General features: G+C 43.0%; 1 protein-coding gene across 1 annotated transcript in view; it reads left to right on the top strand.

Annotated features, from left to right (window-relative positions):
• ITGA8 (integrin subunit alpha 8) overlaps nt 1-16,983 on the top strand; it is a 560,404-nt gene that overhangs the window by 53,121 nt on the left and 490,300 nt on the right. Inside the window, exons 4-5 of the mRNA XM_029588821.1 lie at nt 766-889; nt 13,507-13,568. Coding sequence (XP_029444681.1) covers nt 766-889; nt 13,507-13,568 — 186 coding nt within the window. The remainder of the gene's footprint in view (nt 1-765; nt 890-13,506; nt 13,569-16,983) is intronic.

Here is a 16,983-nt window from a genome sequence, read left to right as displayed (position 1 = left end):
ATAACTCCCCTAGCTAGATAGCATCCCTTTTGCCCTATTGGCCCTGATCCTTCAAACCCTGCTGACTAGCCCTGACTTTTTTATTTTAAAACTTACACACCATCCATAACAGAAGTAAAGTTATGCAGAAGGGGAATCCCAGTGTGTACTTGTGCGTGTATATACTTAGGCACATACTTCAGGTTACAGACCCGGAATTGCCCATGTCCTGCCCATGCCCCATCCAGACTCTTCCTATGCCCTGCCTCATTTTTTGACTTTCTGATTTGTGCGCGTACCGGGAGATTCATTTACACTCGCGCACCTTTTAAAATTCATGCGGTGCGTACCGGCCCGAGACACACGTGCATCTCCTGGCTTTGGCGCATATAGGGCTTTTAAAATCTACCCGACGCTGTATATGCTGCTGCCCGCAGCTGTTTGAAAATTATACTCTGTAAGCGCTTTTACACATGTTTTAAGTGTGTAAATCATTTTGAAAATTACCCCCATGTGTTTAATAGGCAGTAAAACAAGAGCAGGTTGCTGACCCGTTCAGCCATAGGGTAAGTTCAGCTTTTAAGGCTTCTATGGTGTATGGAGGATGTGAGAATAAAATAATGAAAGATTTATAGTAGAGGGAAGAATGGAAATGTAAATGTGAGAGGAAAGGAGAAATTAATGGCACACATTTTCTATGTATTCGTGTTCACATTTAGCAGATTATGGTCCTCTAGTAATGTGATAAATACAGGTAACACTTTGGTTGTCTTCTTGTTTTAATAGGCTTGTGCTCCCCTATATCACTGGAGGACCCTTAAGACTACACAGGAAAAGGATCCTGTCGGTACTTGCTATGTAGCGATTCAGAATTTCAGTGCGTACGCAGAATACTCACCTTGTCGCAATAGTAAGTTGCTTTTATTATTATTTGCATTTAAATCCTGAGATGTGGATTAGTGACTTCCAGCCAATTTCATTAAAAGAACACCACCACTACAGTGAAAACTACAGGGGAATTCCTTATTGGTGTGTACACAAAGTATAAATAAGCGGGTTAAAGTAATAATTATACAATGAGGGGTAGATTTTATAAAGTTGCGCACGCACATCCATGTGCGCCCGGTACCTGGCAAGTGCACAGGGACGCCCGATTTTATAACATGTGCGCGCAGGTGCGTGCATGTTATAAAATCGGGGATCGCGCGCGCAAGGGGGTGCACAATTGTTCAACTTGTGTGCGCCGACGCCCGTGGCCTTCCCCCATTCTCAACCCCCTAACCTAACCTCCCTTCCCCTTCCCCTAATCCTCCTGCCCCCCTAGTCCTCACCTAGACCCTCCCCCAACCTTTATCATACCTGTTGCGCCTGCCTCTGGCAGGTGCAGGTTGCACGTGCCAGCAGCCTGCCAGCACACGATCTCCTGGCACAGCGGCAAATGGCTGCTGTGCCGGGAGCCTTTGACCCCACCCACCCCGCCCCGCTCCCTCCCCACCCCTTTTTCGAAGCCCCGGGACATACTCGTGTCTCGGGGCTTTACGTGCGTCGCCGGGCCTTTTTAAATAGGCCCGGTGTGCGTAACCCCACCTTCGTGCATAAATCCTCCAGATTTACGCGCATAGGCGTTTTAAAATCTACCCCTAAGGCTTTGAGTATTTTAGTAATTCGTACTGGATATAAAGTTTTCTTTAGAATGAAAATGTATTTTTATCTAAACTTCAAGACTTGAAGGAACTTTATAAAAATCATCTGAGAAGTTAAAAAAGGGGCTGTTCCAAATATTAAAAAATGAAAAATGTTGGATTCACAGAAATCTTCAACTTTTATGGTCTATAGAAAATGGTTTGGCAAAATGCAAATTGACAACACATGCAGAACCTTATCGCCTTTCCTCTCTGAACACTTAGGGGTAGATTTTCAAAGAGTTAGCCCTGCGCGCGTATGTCTCGGGGCTTTGAAAAAGGGGCGGGAAGGCGGCGTGGTCGTGGGCGTGGGGGCCGGTCGGGGTCGGGACCGAGGCCTCAGGCACAGCAGCTGTGCCGGAGGTTGGCGCGCCGGCAGCTGTCCGGCACGCGCAAGATATGCCTGCAAGAGGCAGGCATAAAAAATAAAATAAGGTGGGGGGGATTTAGGTAGGGCTGGGGGGTGGGTTAGATAGGGGAAGGGAGGGGAAGGAAGGGGAAGGTGGAGGGGAGCAAAAGAAAAGTTCCCTCCGAGGCTGCTCTGATTTCGGAGCAGCCTTGGAGGGAACGGGGAAAGCCATCGGGGCTCCCCTAGGGCTCGGCGCACGCAAGTTGCACAAGTGTGCACCCCCTTGCGCGCGCCGACCTCGGATTTTATAACATGCGCACGGCAGCGCACACATGTTATAAAATCGGGTGTACATTTGTGCGCGCTGGGTAGCGCGCACAAATGTACCCTGCGCGCGTAGGATTAAAAATCTCCCCCATAGTCCTTTTCTCTGGAATATTTAAGACTAAATATCAGTTTTCAGGGATTTTTTCCCTACTTCTTTAATAAAAATATTGAGGATGACTCGGATAGAATTTGGCTTTTGCTACAGAGATCCTGAACAAAGATAACAGTGATATAGGCTGTATCCACCAGTATTTCTCCCATACTGTGTGGTTGTTGAATATATTTCACAAAGAGAAGAACTATGAACCTGCAGAGTTTCCATTCTTCATATAACTTAGTTCAGCTCTAAAGAAATAAGAATTATTTGTTTTTCTTTCATAGAGAAAGTATGTTATGCAGCACTTGCATGTATAAGTTACACCAATTTTCAAATGAAACTTAGATGCATGAGTTTTTGCTTTGAAAATCATGCCAAAAGATGTATATAAACTCACCCACAGAAAGTTACACCTGCTCTTTGCAAAGCATGTGAATGTATTTGCATACTTTCTAAAATCAAAGGCATAAGCATAAATCCAAATTTTACCCCAGCTCTGCTCCCAGAACACCTCTTTATTGTTCATGTAAAATATGTGCAAAATCAGATTTTGTGCTTACATCTAGATGTACAAGCCCTGGGGACCTTTATAACAAGCCATTTACCAACATAAATGTCTGAAAATTCACTCTTAAATTGACAAAGTTCATAAAAATGTAGAAACATAAATATATAACAGCAGAAAAAAGACCATATGACTGATCTAGTCTGCCCATCCACTCTCTGCCACTCCCCTCAGGGAGTGGCAGAGATTGTATCTGAATTCAGATATTGCTCTTATCTCCAACAGAAAAACACCAGCAACTTATAAGAGTACTGATCAGTCTGTTAACAATTTCATTATTTGTTTGATTTGTATGTAGTTTAGAATATTTACATGTAACAATTAACCAACTACAAGTTTATTGTCAAATTTCTTTGCTGTGAGCAAATTGTGCACTCCCAAATAAAGACATTTAGAAAAGAACCCTCAATGTTATATGACTCTTTAAATTTGAATTGTATTAGAACAGTTAAATATTCAGTACAAATTTTGGTTCTCTGGTATCTGAGCAGCAGGACTTTTCTCACCATGGAATTTATGTCATATTCAATAATGTAAATAAAGCTATTTGGAATGAAGAATGCTAAACACACTCTTACTTGCTTCTTTCTGGCAACCTTTGGATATGCTGAGAGCATATCAGTGAGCGATAGAGGATTACATGTTTAGTAGGAGACATCCCTCTTGTTAGAGTGGAACTTCATAGGATTTCCAAGTATTTAGGATGACAAAGGCCAGCTGAAGCATTCTATTTTAATATCCTTCAGCAACAGCCAGAACAGCCAGAGATGACATCAACTGAGCACGTACACTTATTAAATAATAAAAAAATTATGAACAAAAGTAAAGAGAACTGGGTGACTCCAGGGACTGGCACAGTGTCACAGAGACTTTTTTTCTAAGTCAATTCAAATCTGGCTTAGGTTAGTAGTGATCACAAGTCATTAAAATCTCAAGAGATATTTGGCGGCCTACAATACATGAAACGAGTTGGTAGTCTTCACATATTTTGACACCTTTTTTGACTGTCTCAACAGAGAGACCAAGTCTTAACTGGCATGGTAACTGAATTGCCCTCTCACTCTTAAACATAATCCTTGCTGAGTAAGATTGAGGTGTACTGGCATGGGAGACTGGGATGGGTACTACTATTGCCCATGCTATACTGATCTGTTGAAAGTTTCTACCTCTCCCAAGTGCTAAAAAATTCAGTAAAATGATATAATAAAACAAGGTTTCTTTTCATTTATTTATGGCATTTATATTTTGTCCTTCCAGTATTGAAAAAGATATGAACCCAAAGCAGGCATTGCACATTTCCGAACAAAAATGAATTCTGTAAAATGCACCTCCAAAAAACAAAACAGTAATTTAATCAAAAAAAGAAAAATAAAGCATTTTTTGTTTTCCCTGTTCTATTCCTTACACGCCGATAGGAAAATGCGCGTCCAACCCGCGGCACCTAATAGGGCCCTCAACATGCAAATGCATGTTGAGGGCCCTATTAGGTATTCCCTGTGATACAGAAAGTAAAATGTGCAGCCAAGCCACACATTTTACTTTAAGAAATTAGCGCCTACCCAAAGGTAGGTGCTAGTTTCTGCCGGCACCAGGAAAGTGCACAGAAAAGCACTTGTCGGAGGTCCCGAAGGGTAAAAAAAAGTAAAAAAAAATTTTTTAAATGGGCCGGCGACTGTCGGGCCGAAAACCGGACGCTCAATTTTGCCGGCGTCCGGTTTCGGAGCCCGTGGCTGTCAGCGGGCTCGAGAACCGACGCTGGCAAAATTGAGCGCCGGGTGTCAAACCCGCTGACAGCCGCTGCTCCGGGCTAAAAGGAGGCACTATGGACGTGCTAGTGTACCTTACGCCTCCTTTTGCCTGTTTCTACCGCACCACCTCATTTGCATACTGTATCGCGAGCACTGGCGAGTGGTCGGTGCGCGCGCCGGGAGAGTAGGCGTTCGTCCGCTCTCCCGCGTTTTTACTGAATCAGCCTGATTATGATATAATGCAAGTCACTAGCATACATAGAAGTAGATCTTAAAAAAGTACGCGCGCGTGTACTTTTGTTTGCGCAACCGGCGCAAACAAAAGTACGCCGGATTTTATAAGATATGCGCGTAGCCGTGCGTATCTTATAAAATCCGGGGTCGGCGCGTGCAAGCCTGCGCAAAATCGGCAGCCTGTGCGCACTAAGCCGCGCAGACTGCCTCCGTTCCCTCCGAGGCCGCTCCGAAATCAGAGCGGCCTCGGAGGGAACTTTCCTTCCTCGTCCCCCCTTCTTCCCCTCCCTTCCCCTATCTAACCCACCCCCCAGCCCTACCTAAATCCCCCCTACCTTTGTTGTGCAAGTTACTCATGCTTGAAGCAGGCGTAACTTGCGCGCGCTGCCTCGGCACTGTGTCCTGTGCCGGGGGACTCGGGACCGCCCTCCTGGCCCGCCCCCGAACCATCGCCACGCCCCTGGGCCTGCCCCGGACCGCTCCCTGACCCCAGACACGCTCCCGGACACCACCATGCCCTGCCGACACGCCCCCTCCTGCCGCTTTTATGAAGCCCCGGGACGTACGCGAGTCCCGGGGCTTTGCGTGCGCCGGCGGCCTCTGCAAAATAGGCGCGCCGGCATGTGAGTTCCCTGCGCGTGTAAATCCGGCAGGATTTACGCTCGCAGGGCTTTTAAAATCTACCCCTATTGTATTCTTGGGTTTTTTTTCCATTTAGGGGGTACTGATCAAACTTTTATGTTTGGATAAACCTGTATTTACACATGTAAAAACAGGGTTTATTTATTGCTCCTGTGCACGCAGCTAAAGATAAGCACTCATACTTTTACCTGTGCCATAAATGAGCGGCACTGTGGGTGGTGTTAGGATGGGACAGCAAAGTATATACAGGGCATTGAAGTCCTACGTATACTTTTACGCAGGTATTTTTCACACTTGCTTTTAACCAGCAATAATAATTAAAATAATATGGATTAAAGGAACACAGAATCATTCAGAATATATTTAGAGGTTTGATCTTGTCCATCAACAGTATTGTTTGCTGGCTTAATGTAATGGTTGTATTATATTTAACAACCCATAAACTATTTAGTTTAGTGGGACTTTTTTTTTTTTTTTGAAACTTCAAAGTCAAGCTATATTTTTTAAAAATTTCCAAGGACACTGTTGCAAATAGCTATTTGGGAGTGTTGGTCAAATATTTTAAATGCTATCCTGAGATGGAGAAAATTGGCCTCAGGAGGCCAAATAGCAGCAAATAAGCTTTTAATGAGAGCATACTGAGCCATTTAAGGCAAACCCAGTTCCAAGTCACGGATACATTCTTGGCCTTATTAAAACATGCATAAGCTTTGCAGACATATATTCATTTTTTTGAAGTCCGTACTATATAAAAAAATGCAGAGCAAACACACAGAGCATGTTCGATGAATAACATCGGCACAAACTAAGGGCAAGTAATCAAAAACTTGTCTCTACACTATCTTATTTCCATACACTTTGAAATTTCTTTGTCACATTTTCATAACATAGGATATTGAAAGCAACAGCAGCAATATAGAAAGGTTTGAGGGACCATTGAGCTGACGAGGCTGGAAACATAGAAGCGTTATAGGTGATAGCCTGCATTTATTAGGAAAACACATGTTTTGAAAAAAAAAGTTACTTAGACTCCTGGCCTTTAGAAAACAAAGCTTTCAGTGAAATCCTTAAACATTTCCTTAACATATATTTTAAGGTACATTTAAACCATTCCACGAGCCTGAGGTCCTTAGTGCCTTAACTTTAGGGAATGCATAAACCTGTTTCATTATGTAAGAAACAAAAGGTATACCTTGGTCTGTTATTATTTCTTTTGGGTAGGCCAACCTGGGAGAATACCTCCTTTAGGACTGTAGAAATTGTCTGGAATTTAGTATTTGTTAGGGGTACTGCCTCAGGGTACTGGGTGAAATAGTCAAGGCTGATCATGATGAAACTATGACCCCCTGGGGAACCTTTCTAATGGTCCCACCAGATCCATGGCTGTCATTCAAAGGGGACTACAGTAATTGGTAAGGGAACAAGTGGGGCCTTTTTTTGTGATTTTGGGGCTGTGAGTTGACATGATGGACAGAATTTGCAAAACTCTTCCACCTGTCAATATAATCCTGGCCAAAAAAATCCACTGAGAATTTTCTTGCCTCTTTTCCTTCCATGTGTCTCCCTAACAAATGGGAATGGGCTGATCTCAACATTTGTTGTTGGCAGATCTGGGAAACTACCAGTTGTTCGCACAGTTCCCAGAGGATCCCAGCTTGTGCAATCTGATAAATGAGATCATTTTAAATTATGAAGTATGGACTCCCTTTCCCTAGGCTTTCCAACCATTCCAGATTTATTTTCGAATGAATGTGTTCAAATGCAAATTTCAAAGTGGAAACTTTGTATTGAACAGGTTTTAAAATCTCCTGGTGGTCTCTAAATTCTCCCAGTTCAACTTCTGGTAGGTTCCTACTTGTGAAGCTAAGACTTCTGAGACTAAACTGGATTTTAAGTATTTACTCTACTGCTTTTTGCACTTTATGGGTTGTAAGCCTGGTATTTGTGAGGGTAGACCCCAGATCTTCTGGCTGGTGTTAATCCCTTGTCCCTTCTGAACTACTAAGCTCCTGTGTGTTCAGTTCTGGAAACTGTATCTTCAAAGGCAGAGACAGGATGGAAGTGGTCCAGAGAAGGGCGACCAAAAAGGTGGTTGGTCTTCATAAAATGACTTATGAGGAGAGACTGAAGAACCTAAATATGTACACCCTGGAGGAGAGGAGGAGCAGGGGATGATATGATACAGACTTTCAGATACTTGAAAGGTTTTAATGATCCTTGGTCAACAACAAACCTTTTCCGTTGGAAAAAAATCAGTAGAACTAGGGGTCACGACTTGAAATTCCTGGGAGGAAGACTCAGAACCAATGTCAGTGGTGGATGCCTGGAATGCCCTTCCGAAGGAAGTGGTGAAGACTAAAATTGTGAAGGATTTCAAAGGGGTATGGGATAAACACTGTGGATCCATAAAGGCTAGAAGATGGGAATGAAGAGAAGAGCCATGGGGGGTGGGTTGCTGGAATGAAGACTACTACCTGGTAATTACTACCCTTACTCAATACGCCTTTGCACGGTTAATGCAACTCCAACATTGCTCTCTGCTTCAACGGCAAAGGGAAATGTGGAAAAGAGGATTTGCATTCAGATAACAACCAGCAGGGACTGAACTTCACAACCTGAGTAAACAAATAAGCGTGGGGGTTGCTTGCTTATTACGGCGGTTACTACCCTAAACCAATTAAGCCTGATACAGCACTTTGAATGCATATACAGCATTGCTCTCTGCTTAAACGGCAGGAATAAATATGGAAAAGAGGATTTACATTCAGACAACATCCAACAAGTGATTGATCTGTGCAGTCTGGGTGAACAAGCATCGGGGTAACTTGCTTGATGTGGCAGTTACTACCCTTAACCATTAAGCCTTATGCTCACTTTTGATGCAACTCCAACATTACTCTCTGCATCAATGGCAGGGGATGGCAGGAAATTTGAATCAAATATTTACCAACAAGGGCCCTGAACTTGGTGGTCGGTGAAACAGATAAGTATGGGAAAGTAAGTGTGGGAGCTTGCTGGTCAGACTGGATGGGCCGATTGGTCTTTTTCTGCCATCATTTCTATGTTTCTTTGTTTCTATGTAATGCAAATATTCATTTCTAAACCTTAATTCATAGATTTCCTTTCCATAAACTATTCTTTCCAGTAGGATCTTTTTAACTCCCCATATCCTCCCCATATCCCTCCCCTCCCATTGTACTCCCCATATTCCTCTTCTCCCCATATCCCTCCCCTCCCATTGTACTCGCCACACAACTATTCTTCTTCCCTTAATCACCCCTTACTCACCGTTCATCCTCCCCCCCCCCTCCTCTGGTCCTCTGCTCCCTTTCCTCCCCCTTTGCATTTAAATCACCATGTTTATTTATGCCTTAATTTTAACCTTTTAACACCCTTTTTTGGTTTTGAGATGTTGCTTCTCCATCTTCCTTATATTATCAATGTTTATATTAACTCCCTGTTCCATGTAACTTTCTCTTTTAAGTTATTTTATACCCGTTCTTTGTAAACTGATGTGATGTGCAAATGAATGTCGGTATAAAAAAGTTTTAAATAAGTAAATAAATAAATATCCTGTTCTCCCATCTGGGTTGGCTATTTGGTATGCTATCTGGCTTTCCCCAATCAGTAAGTTAGCTGGATAGGCAGTCCAAGAGTCCTCAGGTCAGCCTGATACCTAAGCAGTTCTTTCAAAATTTCCAAATCTTTCCTATGCCACAGTTGTGTTAACACAGGAGGTGGAGTCTGAGTCATTCGGTTGCCTATGGCCTGTACTGCCTGGAAGACCTGGGTGAGGACATTCTGCTGCCAGATTATATGGTCTTGGAATGACTGCTGCTGGGTCCACTGACTCTTCACCACTTCTTTAGGTGGTACTGTTCCTCAACTAAGCTTTGTAGTAGTGGTTCCATGGTAAGGCAGAGAAACATTTCCTGAAAAACAAAGGGAAGAAAAGAAATAGAAAAGAAAACATAATCAAGTTATAGACCTCAAACACAGACACTCCTAGCATTTAATGTCTTCATCTGCTATGTCATGACACCACAAACCTGGACACCTGGTGTGCCATGCAAGCTTTTTGGGAGGCTGCTCTGAGACCAGATCTTACACTATTTTCATCCTTTTCTTTTGTCTCCACAACTATATCTTTCAGTTAGGGAAGATGGTCATGTGTTCACATGTTAAATAGCATGCAGCAGACAACAAAATGGTCAATGCAATGTGGGTGTGATAAAAACGGGTGCTCATATTGAGCGTCCATTTTCCTAATGCATGCCCATCCGCCTCTCCTGGGCACATGATGCAATAGGGAAATTAGCTGCTGTGTTAAAATGGAGGTGCTAGGGGAAGTTCTGCACCCCTAGTGCCTCCTCAGCAACAAGCACCCAGGAGAGGTGGCTGTAAGTGCGGGTTATGAAAATGGATGCTCAATATGAGCATCCATTTTCTTCTGCTACTGGCACAATATACAAGCTATACACGGCCTGGACCGTGTATATTGTTCGTGTATATCGTATGCCCTGAAAAACTTTTTTTTTGCGGTGAAGTCTTTTTTTTTTTTGTCTCTGTGGTTCCTCCCACTTGTATCGCAATGATACTTTGTAGGAGGAACCACAAAAAGCATTTTTTAAAAAAAATTTTGTTGAACACTTAAACAGGGCGAGTTGAGCTTGGTCAATTTTTGCTTCCCAGGGTAATGGCTAATAACCTCATCTACATGTATTTATATGTGATGAGCGCTATTAGCTACGCACTCAATTGGATGTGCGTTTTAGACATGCTAATCCCATTATTGCATCAGGCGTTAGCTTAGTGCATCCAAAATACACGTTTGATACAGAATAACCCAGGCAGCTTTGACAGCCCATTGCTAGGAAAATTGGTGGTGGTGGGGGGGGGGGGGAGTGAAGGCAGCCATACAGTCCCATGTAGACAGAATACCCAAGACACTGTATGTGGAATAAATTGGCCGCAACTTTATCACACAACAGTTTGCAAAACAACTCTGTACCCGAGCCATAGCATAGGTAAGCTAACTGAGTATCCCCTTCTGTGCAGCCAGCACGTCTCCTCAGCCCGCTACAACCAAGCAAGGCCCTGCCTTCCATGAAGAATTATAGAGCATACCAGTCATGCGCTGTGTGTAAGCAAGGTGACTGCCCCTTGCAATACAACTCTTGCTAGCAGACATATCTAACTAATTGTTGATCCCTTAATAAAGATACAAGGGGTGGGTGGGTTTGCAGGCAGCAGCACTGAGGGGCAGGAGCAAAAGGGGTCGGATGCCTCCATTGATGCCTCCCTCAGCATGGCTATGGGCTTCGAATAGCCCAATGAGCCTGCTCTCGCCGTCCCGAAATGCCCCTCCCGATAAGACCCGTGGCTCGGGCCACCTAGCTCCAGGAAGCCCCAAGCTCATTGGGCCTCGCGGTTGTGACCATGAATGCCTGTGTCTGGGGGGAGGGGGGCAACATTGGTGCAGCAGCGATGTCATCGCACGGCACCAACGCACCCAGGAGGCCGCGTCCCTCCGCCCCCCTTTGTCCGGTGCTCCCTGCGTGGCGCTGGGTTACACATGGCGCTGTGTATGCCCTGGCGCCGCACCTTTTAACAGGTGTGCTGGCCTGATTGCCCAATATTGCATCGGCTTGTTAAAGCTTGATGACTTTGGGAGGTGCTAGGCATAGGAAGCCTCTGATGTGGTCTAGTGAATGGAACCAGCTTTTCAGCAGCCCAAATGAGCACTCAATAGGGGTCTGATGCAGTAATGGGCATATTTGTACTGCTCCTCCGAACTGGAGATGGGATGGGGGAAGGAAGTTAGCCAGGTTAATAAGGCTAATTATAACTTACAAACACAGAAACAAAGATGGTTCCCCATGAAATTATAGAGGATCTGAAGACATCACTAGCACCACTAAAAGTTTATTTCATTTCAGTGCTTATCCACTAGAACTCCCTCTGCAGGATTCCAAACACACATGAAATACACATACTCATACATATACTGTTTCACCTTCATGACAGGAGCCTGAAAACATGGCTACCACATTTTACCAGCAAATAATGGTCAGATCTCACCTGAATGTTCAAACTCTGATAAAGGTTACAGTTCTGGTAGATGGATTCCTGGCTCCTTGGAGGAACCAAGCCCACACGAGTAGTACAATTAATAGAGGCTGTCTTGCAGAATCCCATTTGTATTTAGCTCGTCTCGTGTCCAGTACAGGGATACTGGATATACTCAGTTATGCTGGCTTTCTGAAAGGAGTTGGCACAGCATCAGTCAGTCATCTGTCTCCAGACAGGTCTTCTGCCATCTTCTGGGAGGACCAAGGATCCAGATATTGCAGAGCTGTTGTCAATTTCATCTCAATAGACAACCTGTGAAGGCAGGGTGATGAATTTGGGAGGCCAGCATCAACACATCTTATCACTGAGCTGGGAGATGAAAATTCTAGTCATCCTGAATATACTCAGGCACTATGTCTGAGTCCTAGTCAGCAACTCTAAATCTGCCCTGTGATGAAAGACTCTGCTATGGAATGACTCAATGTCTTCTGCAATGTCTATAAAAGAGTAAATGCATTCTTAGCACCACTAAAATGTTGTTCAAATGTACCTTAGGTTCTGATTTACTAAGCTTTTTTCCCATGGATATAGAATGGGGAAAGAGCCTTAGTAAATCAGTCCCTTAGGCCAAATGGAAACGAAAGTACATCCCACTTAATAGTCATATTACAGAGGCTGCAGGTTATTGCTAAACATTAACACAGAAGAATTACATCTTTTACAAATGATCAAACATACCTGGTCTGTTTAATTAGTTCTAATGAGCTGACTTTACGGGTGGCACTCAACATTTGAAAATTGTTAAGCATCAGGTACTGCTTCTCCTTTCCTGACTAGAAAGTGTGCCATGGTACTGAGGCCAGTTTATTACCCTACTTTATCTAGCTGGTCCTCCTAGTCTGATATTGGGATGCACACTGCAACGAAAGTGTTAGTGTCTTTGAAAACGGCACAAATGGGCTCCAGAATGGGTCCTGCTTACATCTTTGTCCTACGACTTTTTTCCATTTCCAGGGAAATGTAAGAGTAAAAGAAAACAAAAAAAAGGTGCCATGACTCTGCTCTTATTGAAGGAAAAGAGGAAAAGAAATGATAATTTGTATTTTTCCTGCCTTAGAAGGTAATGGAATCTATGCAAGAAAAAGGGAGGCCCAGAAACTTACACCTGATCTGAACAGTATTAAATACAATTAGGATGGAGGGTTCTGGGAAATAAATTAATGGCATGAAAGTTTATGGTGACTGACTCCAGCTGGGCTGGGGCAGGGGCAGAGAAGATGTTAGTGGAGTGTCTATGATGGCCCCCACCTCTTTCATGCCCTGAATTTCTTTTTCATGCCGCATAGATGTCCCTGGATATCACCCCTCCACCACCTCTTCCCAAAGAAACTCTTTTGTGACAGTTGATTATTTGGCAAAGCCCGAATTATCTGCTGCTGTTCACCAAGTGGAGGCTCAAAATAAAGATAGGGAATTGAATTCATTGATAAATATTAGATGATTTTAAACTTATTTTATGTCAATTTCTACACAGGAAGCCCTTTGACAGGAAGTAAATAATTAATCTTAATGCTCTTTTTTAAATAGTTTATTTTCTCAGGTTTATGTTATCTGCTAATGCAGTGGTATTTGGGATACTGGAGGAAGGAAACTTAGTTCTGTTGTGACAGAAGAAGAATCTAAAAATAGACCCTTTTCAGTAAAGAAAGTAAATATTTAGATAAGTAGATTTAAAAAAAATTGTTATTGATTTAACAGATATGAACAATATGACTTCTTTCATTGATAAAATTATTTTGTGCTTACTGCAGGCAATCCAGATCCTGAAGGCCAAGGTTTCTGTCAAGCTGGTTTTAGTTTAGATTTTTACAAGGTAGGTTTATACCAAGGAATATTTTCTATCGAGATTGTTATTTTCACTTTTCTGTAATTCTGACTGTATGCAGTGCTGAATTCAGTAAACCTAGATAAGTCAGACAGGGACACAATGAATGCTTATTGCAAGCATACAGATTCAATAGATTATGGAGGTTCATGTTCCAGAAACTTGGAATTTAAATATTGAAGGGAAGGAGATATGCAAGAGTTAAAAGAATCGGGACAGGTGCAGGAATGGTGGTTTGGTGCCTCAGTGAGGAGCTGGTAGGTTTTATGGCGAGTATTGGGATGCCTCCCTAGAGAAGCGGGGCCCTAGTTTGTTTATTAATTCATTTATTTATTTGAAAGCATTTATTACCCGCCCTTCCTACATTCAGGGCGGGGTACATTATGAACATACATAGATCCGAAGAACAAAATAATACAAAAAAGTACATATTCTTGAGTCAGGGAACATTGCCTATCAAATGACAACATATTAAAACATAGATGTTAATTCCAGGAGAACCAGTAGTGGGGTCAATAATAGGTAATAAATGACTCGCTGAAGGAGAGGGACACTGGGGTTATCCATTGTTGCTTAGGTTTGGAAATGCTTTTCTGAAGAGGAAAGTTTTTAGTGCTTTTCCAAACAATACTCTTTCTGGGAGGCATCTTACTTCCTTTGGTAAGCTACAAGTGAGGACAAATTATGGGTATGAATTGATAAGGGATGCTTTTTAACTTTATCCTTATTAAAAATAAAGTCAATCTCATCAGATTGAGGTAATTTTCAATAGATTAGATTCTAGGGCTCTGGTCCACCTAATAAGAACATAAGAATTCCCATGCTGGGTCAGACCAAGGTCAATCAAGCTCGGCATCCTGTCTCTAACAGTGGCCAGTCTGGGTCGTAAGTACCCAGCAGATCCCCAATAGTTGATATGTTTCTTGTATCTCACTCCCAGGGATAAGCAGTGGCTTTCCCAAGTCTACCTGGCAAGTCTTGTGGGGGTCAGGAGGCCCCCTCAAGCTGGCCAAAAGTCCCTGGGGGTCCAGCGGGGGTCCGGGGGCGATCTCCTGCACGCGTGACGTCGGGAGCCAGGAACCAAAATGGCGCCGGCGCTACCTTTGCCCTGTCACATGATAAGGGCAAAGGGCCACCGGCGCCATTTCTCTTAATGCAGCCATGGCCAGAGAGAGAGGGAGATCGCGCCGGGACCCCCCCACTGGACCCCAGGTAATTTAAAACATTTTGGGGGGTTCGGGAGGGTGGGGGATTTGTTTTAAAGGTTCGGGGTGGGTTTTAGGGTTTTTTTGGTGTGCCGGTTTTCCCGCCCTCCCCCGATTTACGATTTTTAATGATTTAAAAAAAACAAAAAACACGACGATCAGATTTCCCTCCCCCCCCAGCCAAAATCGATCGTTAAGACGATCGATCACACGATTCACACCCCTAATCCTAACTCAAATCCTTGGAGACTTTATAAGTAGGAAGTGGGTGCGTGGTAGATCTAACAAGCAAAATACTAAAGCACTGGTTGGACAAACAAAGGAAAACTAAGAGAAAACTGATTTTGGCATCATAAAGAATGACGTATTCTAAGTAACAAAGATGGTCAGCAGTTTTAAAGGCAATGCAAAAAGAAAGAGTATAGTGAACTGGCCTTGGTATTTTGACAGAAAGAGAATGTAGTGAGGACTGCTTCAGTAAAATGTGTCATACTGAAACAAAATTGGAAGGAATCGAGGATGGACTAAGGACTAAGTCTAGGTGAGATATTAAGGATTAAAGAAAGAGTAGAGAAAGTAGAGACTGAGAGATAATTGCAGATATAAGAGGGATCAAGGTGACAAGAAAATGTTTGATGGTAAAGGAGAAGTAGCTAAGGATAGAAAGAGATTGATGTAATTGCGCTCAGTGGGAAGAGTAGTGAGTGAGAAATATTACAGATAATAGGATCTATTCAAAGCTCTTTGCTTTGTGTTCAAGTGTCCCTGACTAATCTCTCTCTCAGCTTCTGTTCTCCTTCACCCCCGAAAGAGAACTTTGTCCTCCCAGTTGGCACTTCTGTCCTCTTCCTCCTCTGACTTCTGCTAGATTAACTTGCGCTAGAATTTGTGCATTCAGTTGTTTTGCACATAAAACTGAGGAAAAAGATACCATTAGCCTTACACCAAGACGCTTCTTATCTCGCCTTCAGAAAAAGAGCCAAGACCTGGCTATTGAGCAAGGCCTTCCCCTAAATTCCATCTTAAACTATGATAAAACTGTGCCAAGATCAGCAAAGAAAATTCCTTGATCCTTTCCTGGAACTTAATCATGAGACCATATCACCTAGCGCCAGATGTATTACCTAGTGACTCTGTTTTCCATTGACTAGGTTCCCATTCCTCTTCCCATTATTACTTCACTATTGTATCTTCATTTATTCTGACTCCTTAATCCATCTAATTACCAAAACTAGTGCACTATTGCTATTGTTTTTTCATTTACTCCCAGCTCCCTAATTTACTTAACTGATTCATACTGCTTCCATTACTTATACTCCCCTAGGTGACCATTTACTCTGCGTTTGATCTAATCATATCTTTACTTGCCCTCTTTTGTGTTCCCTATGTTGTTTGTAAACTCTTTAAACTGTAATAGGAATTTAACTTTAAATCTGACCCGTAATCCTCCTTGAGACTACTTTGGAAAAGGCAGAAAATAAATAAAATGAGAAAAAAGGGGTCAAGTAGTATGGGGAAGGAAGAAGGAAAAAGGAGAGAGATTTCAGCCTTAATAACAGAGCTGAAGCAATTGAAAGTGGTAGGTGAGGCTTTAGAAAGCACAAGGAGGAAATCTCAGATAAACACTGGGCCGGTTACCACATTTTTAGGTAGTTCTCTAATAAAGTGCTGTTTATTATTGCAACATCATTGATACTGCGTTTTTTTGACCTGGCAGTTTTCTCCCGCTGCTTTGAGCTTCCAGCTCAGTTGGAGCCAGGGCTGGAACTTAGTGCCATGATCCTCCATTTGTAACTACTCAGGGATTTAAATAAATGAAATGAAATGAAATCTCCTCTCTGCTTACTTTAATCTCATTGCAGCTACAGTCCACAACTGAGTGCCATACCCAAGGGCTCCTATTGGAATCCTAAATCATAGGCCCTAAATACGGCCACTAGATGTCATAATTGTGTGATGACTATGACTTCCTTTCCTGCTTCCCCCACAACAGACTCTGAGCTTTGCCTCGGCATCATCCTTAGCCTTGGCTGACCTTAAGGAGTGTAAGATCTGAGCTGGGAATTGACTCCCAGGTCCCTCCACGTGGGAGTGCTGGTCCTCCATTTTTTTAAATGTTCATTATTGAGTATAGAGTATGTAAATGTAAAATAACCTGGTTCAGACATAGCGAGCCAGCGTGCATCCCCTATGTGGAG

The sequence above is a fragment of the Rhinatrema bivittatum genome, chromosome 2 (assembly GCF_901001135.1).
Source record: "Rhinatrema bivittatum chromosome 2, aRhiBiv1.1, whole genome shotgun sequence".
Classification (NCBI taxonomy): Eukaryota; Metazoa; Chordata; class Amphibia; order Gymnophiona; family Rhinatrematidae; genus Rhinatrema; species Rhinatrema bivittatum.
Note: the sequence above shows the minus strand (reverse complement) of the source record. Positions and strands in the feature narration are given on the sequence as shown.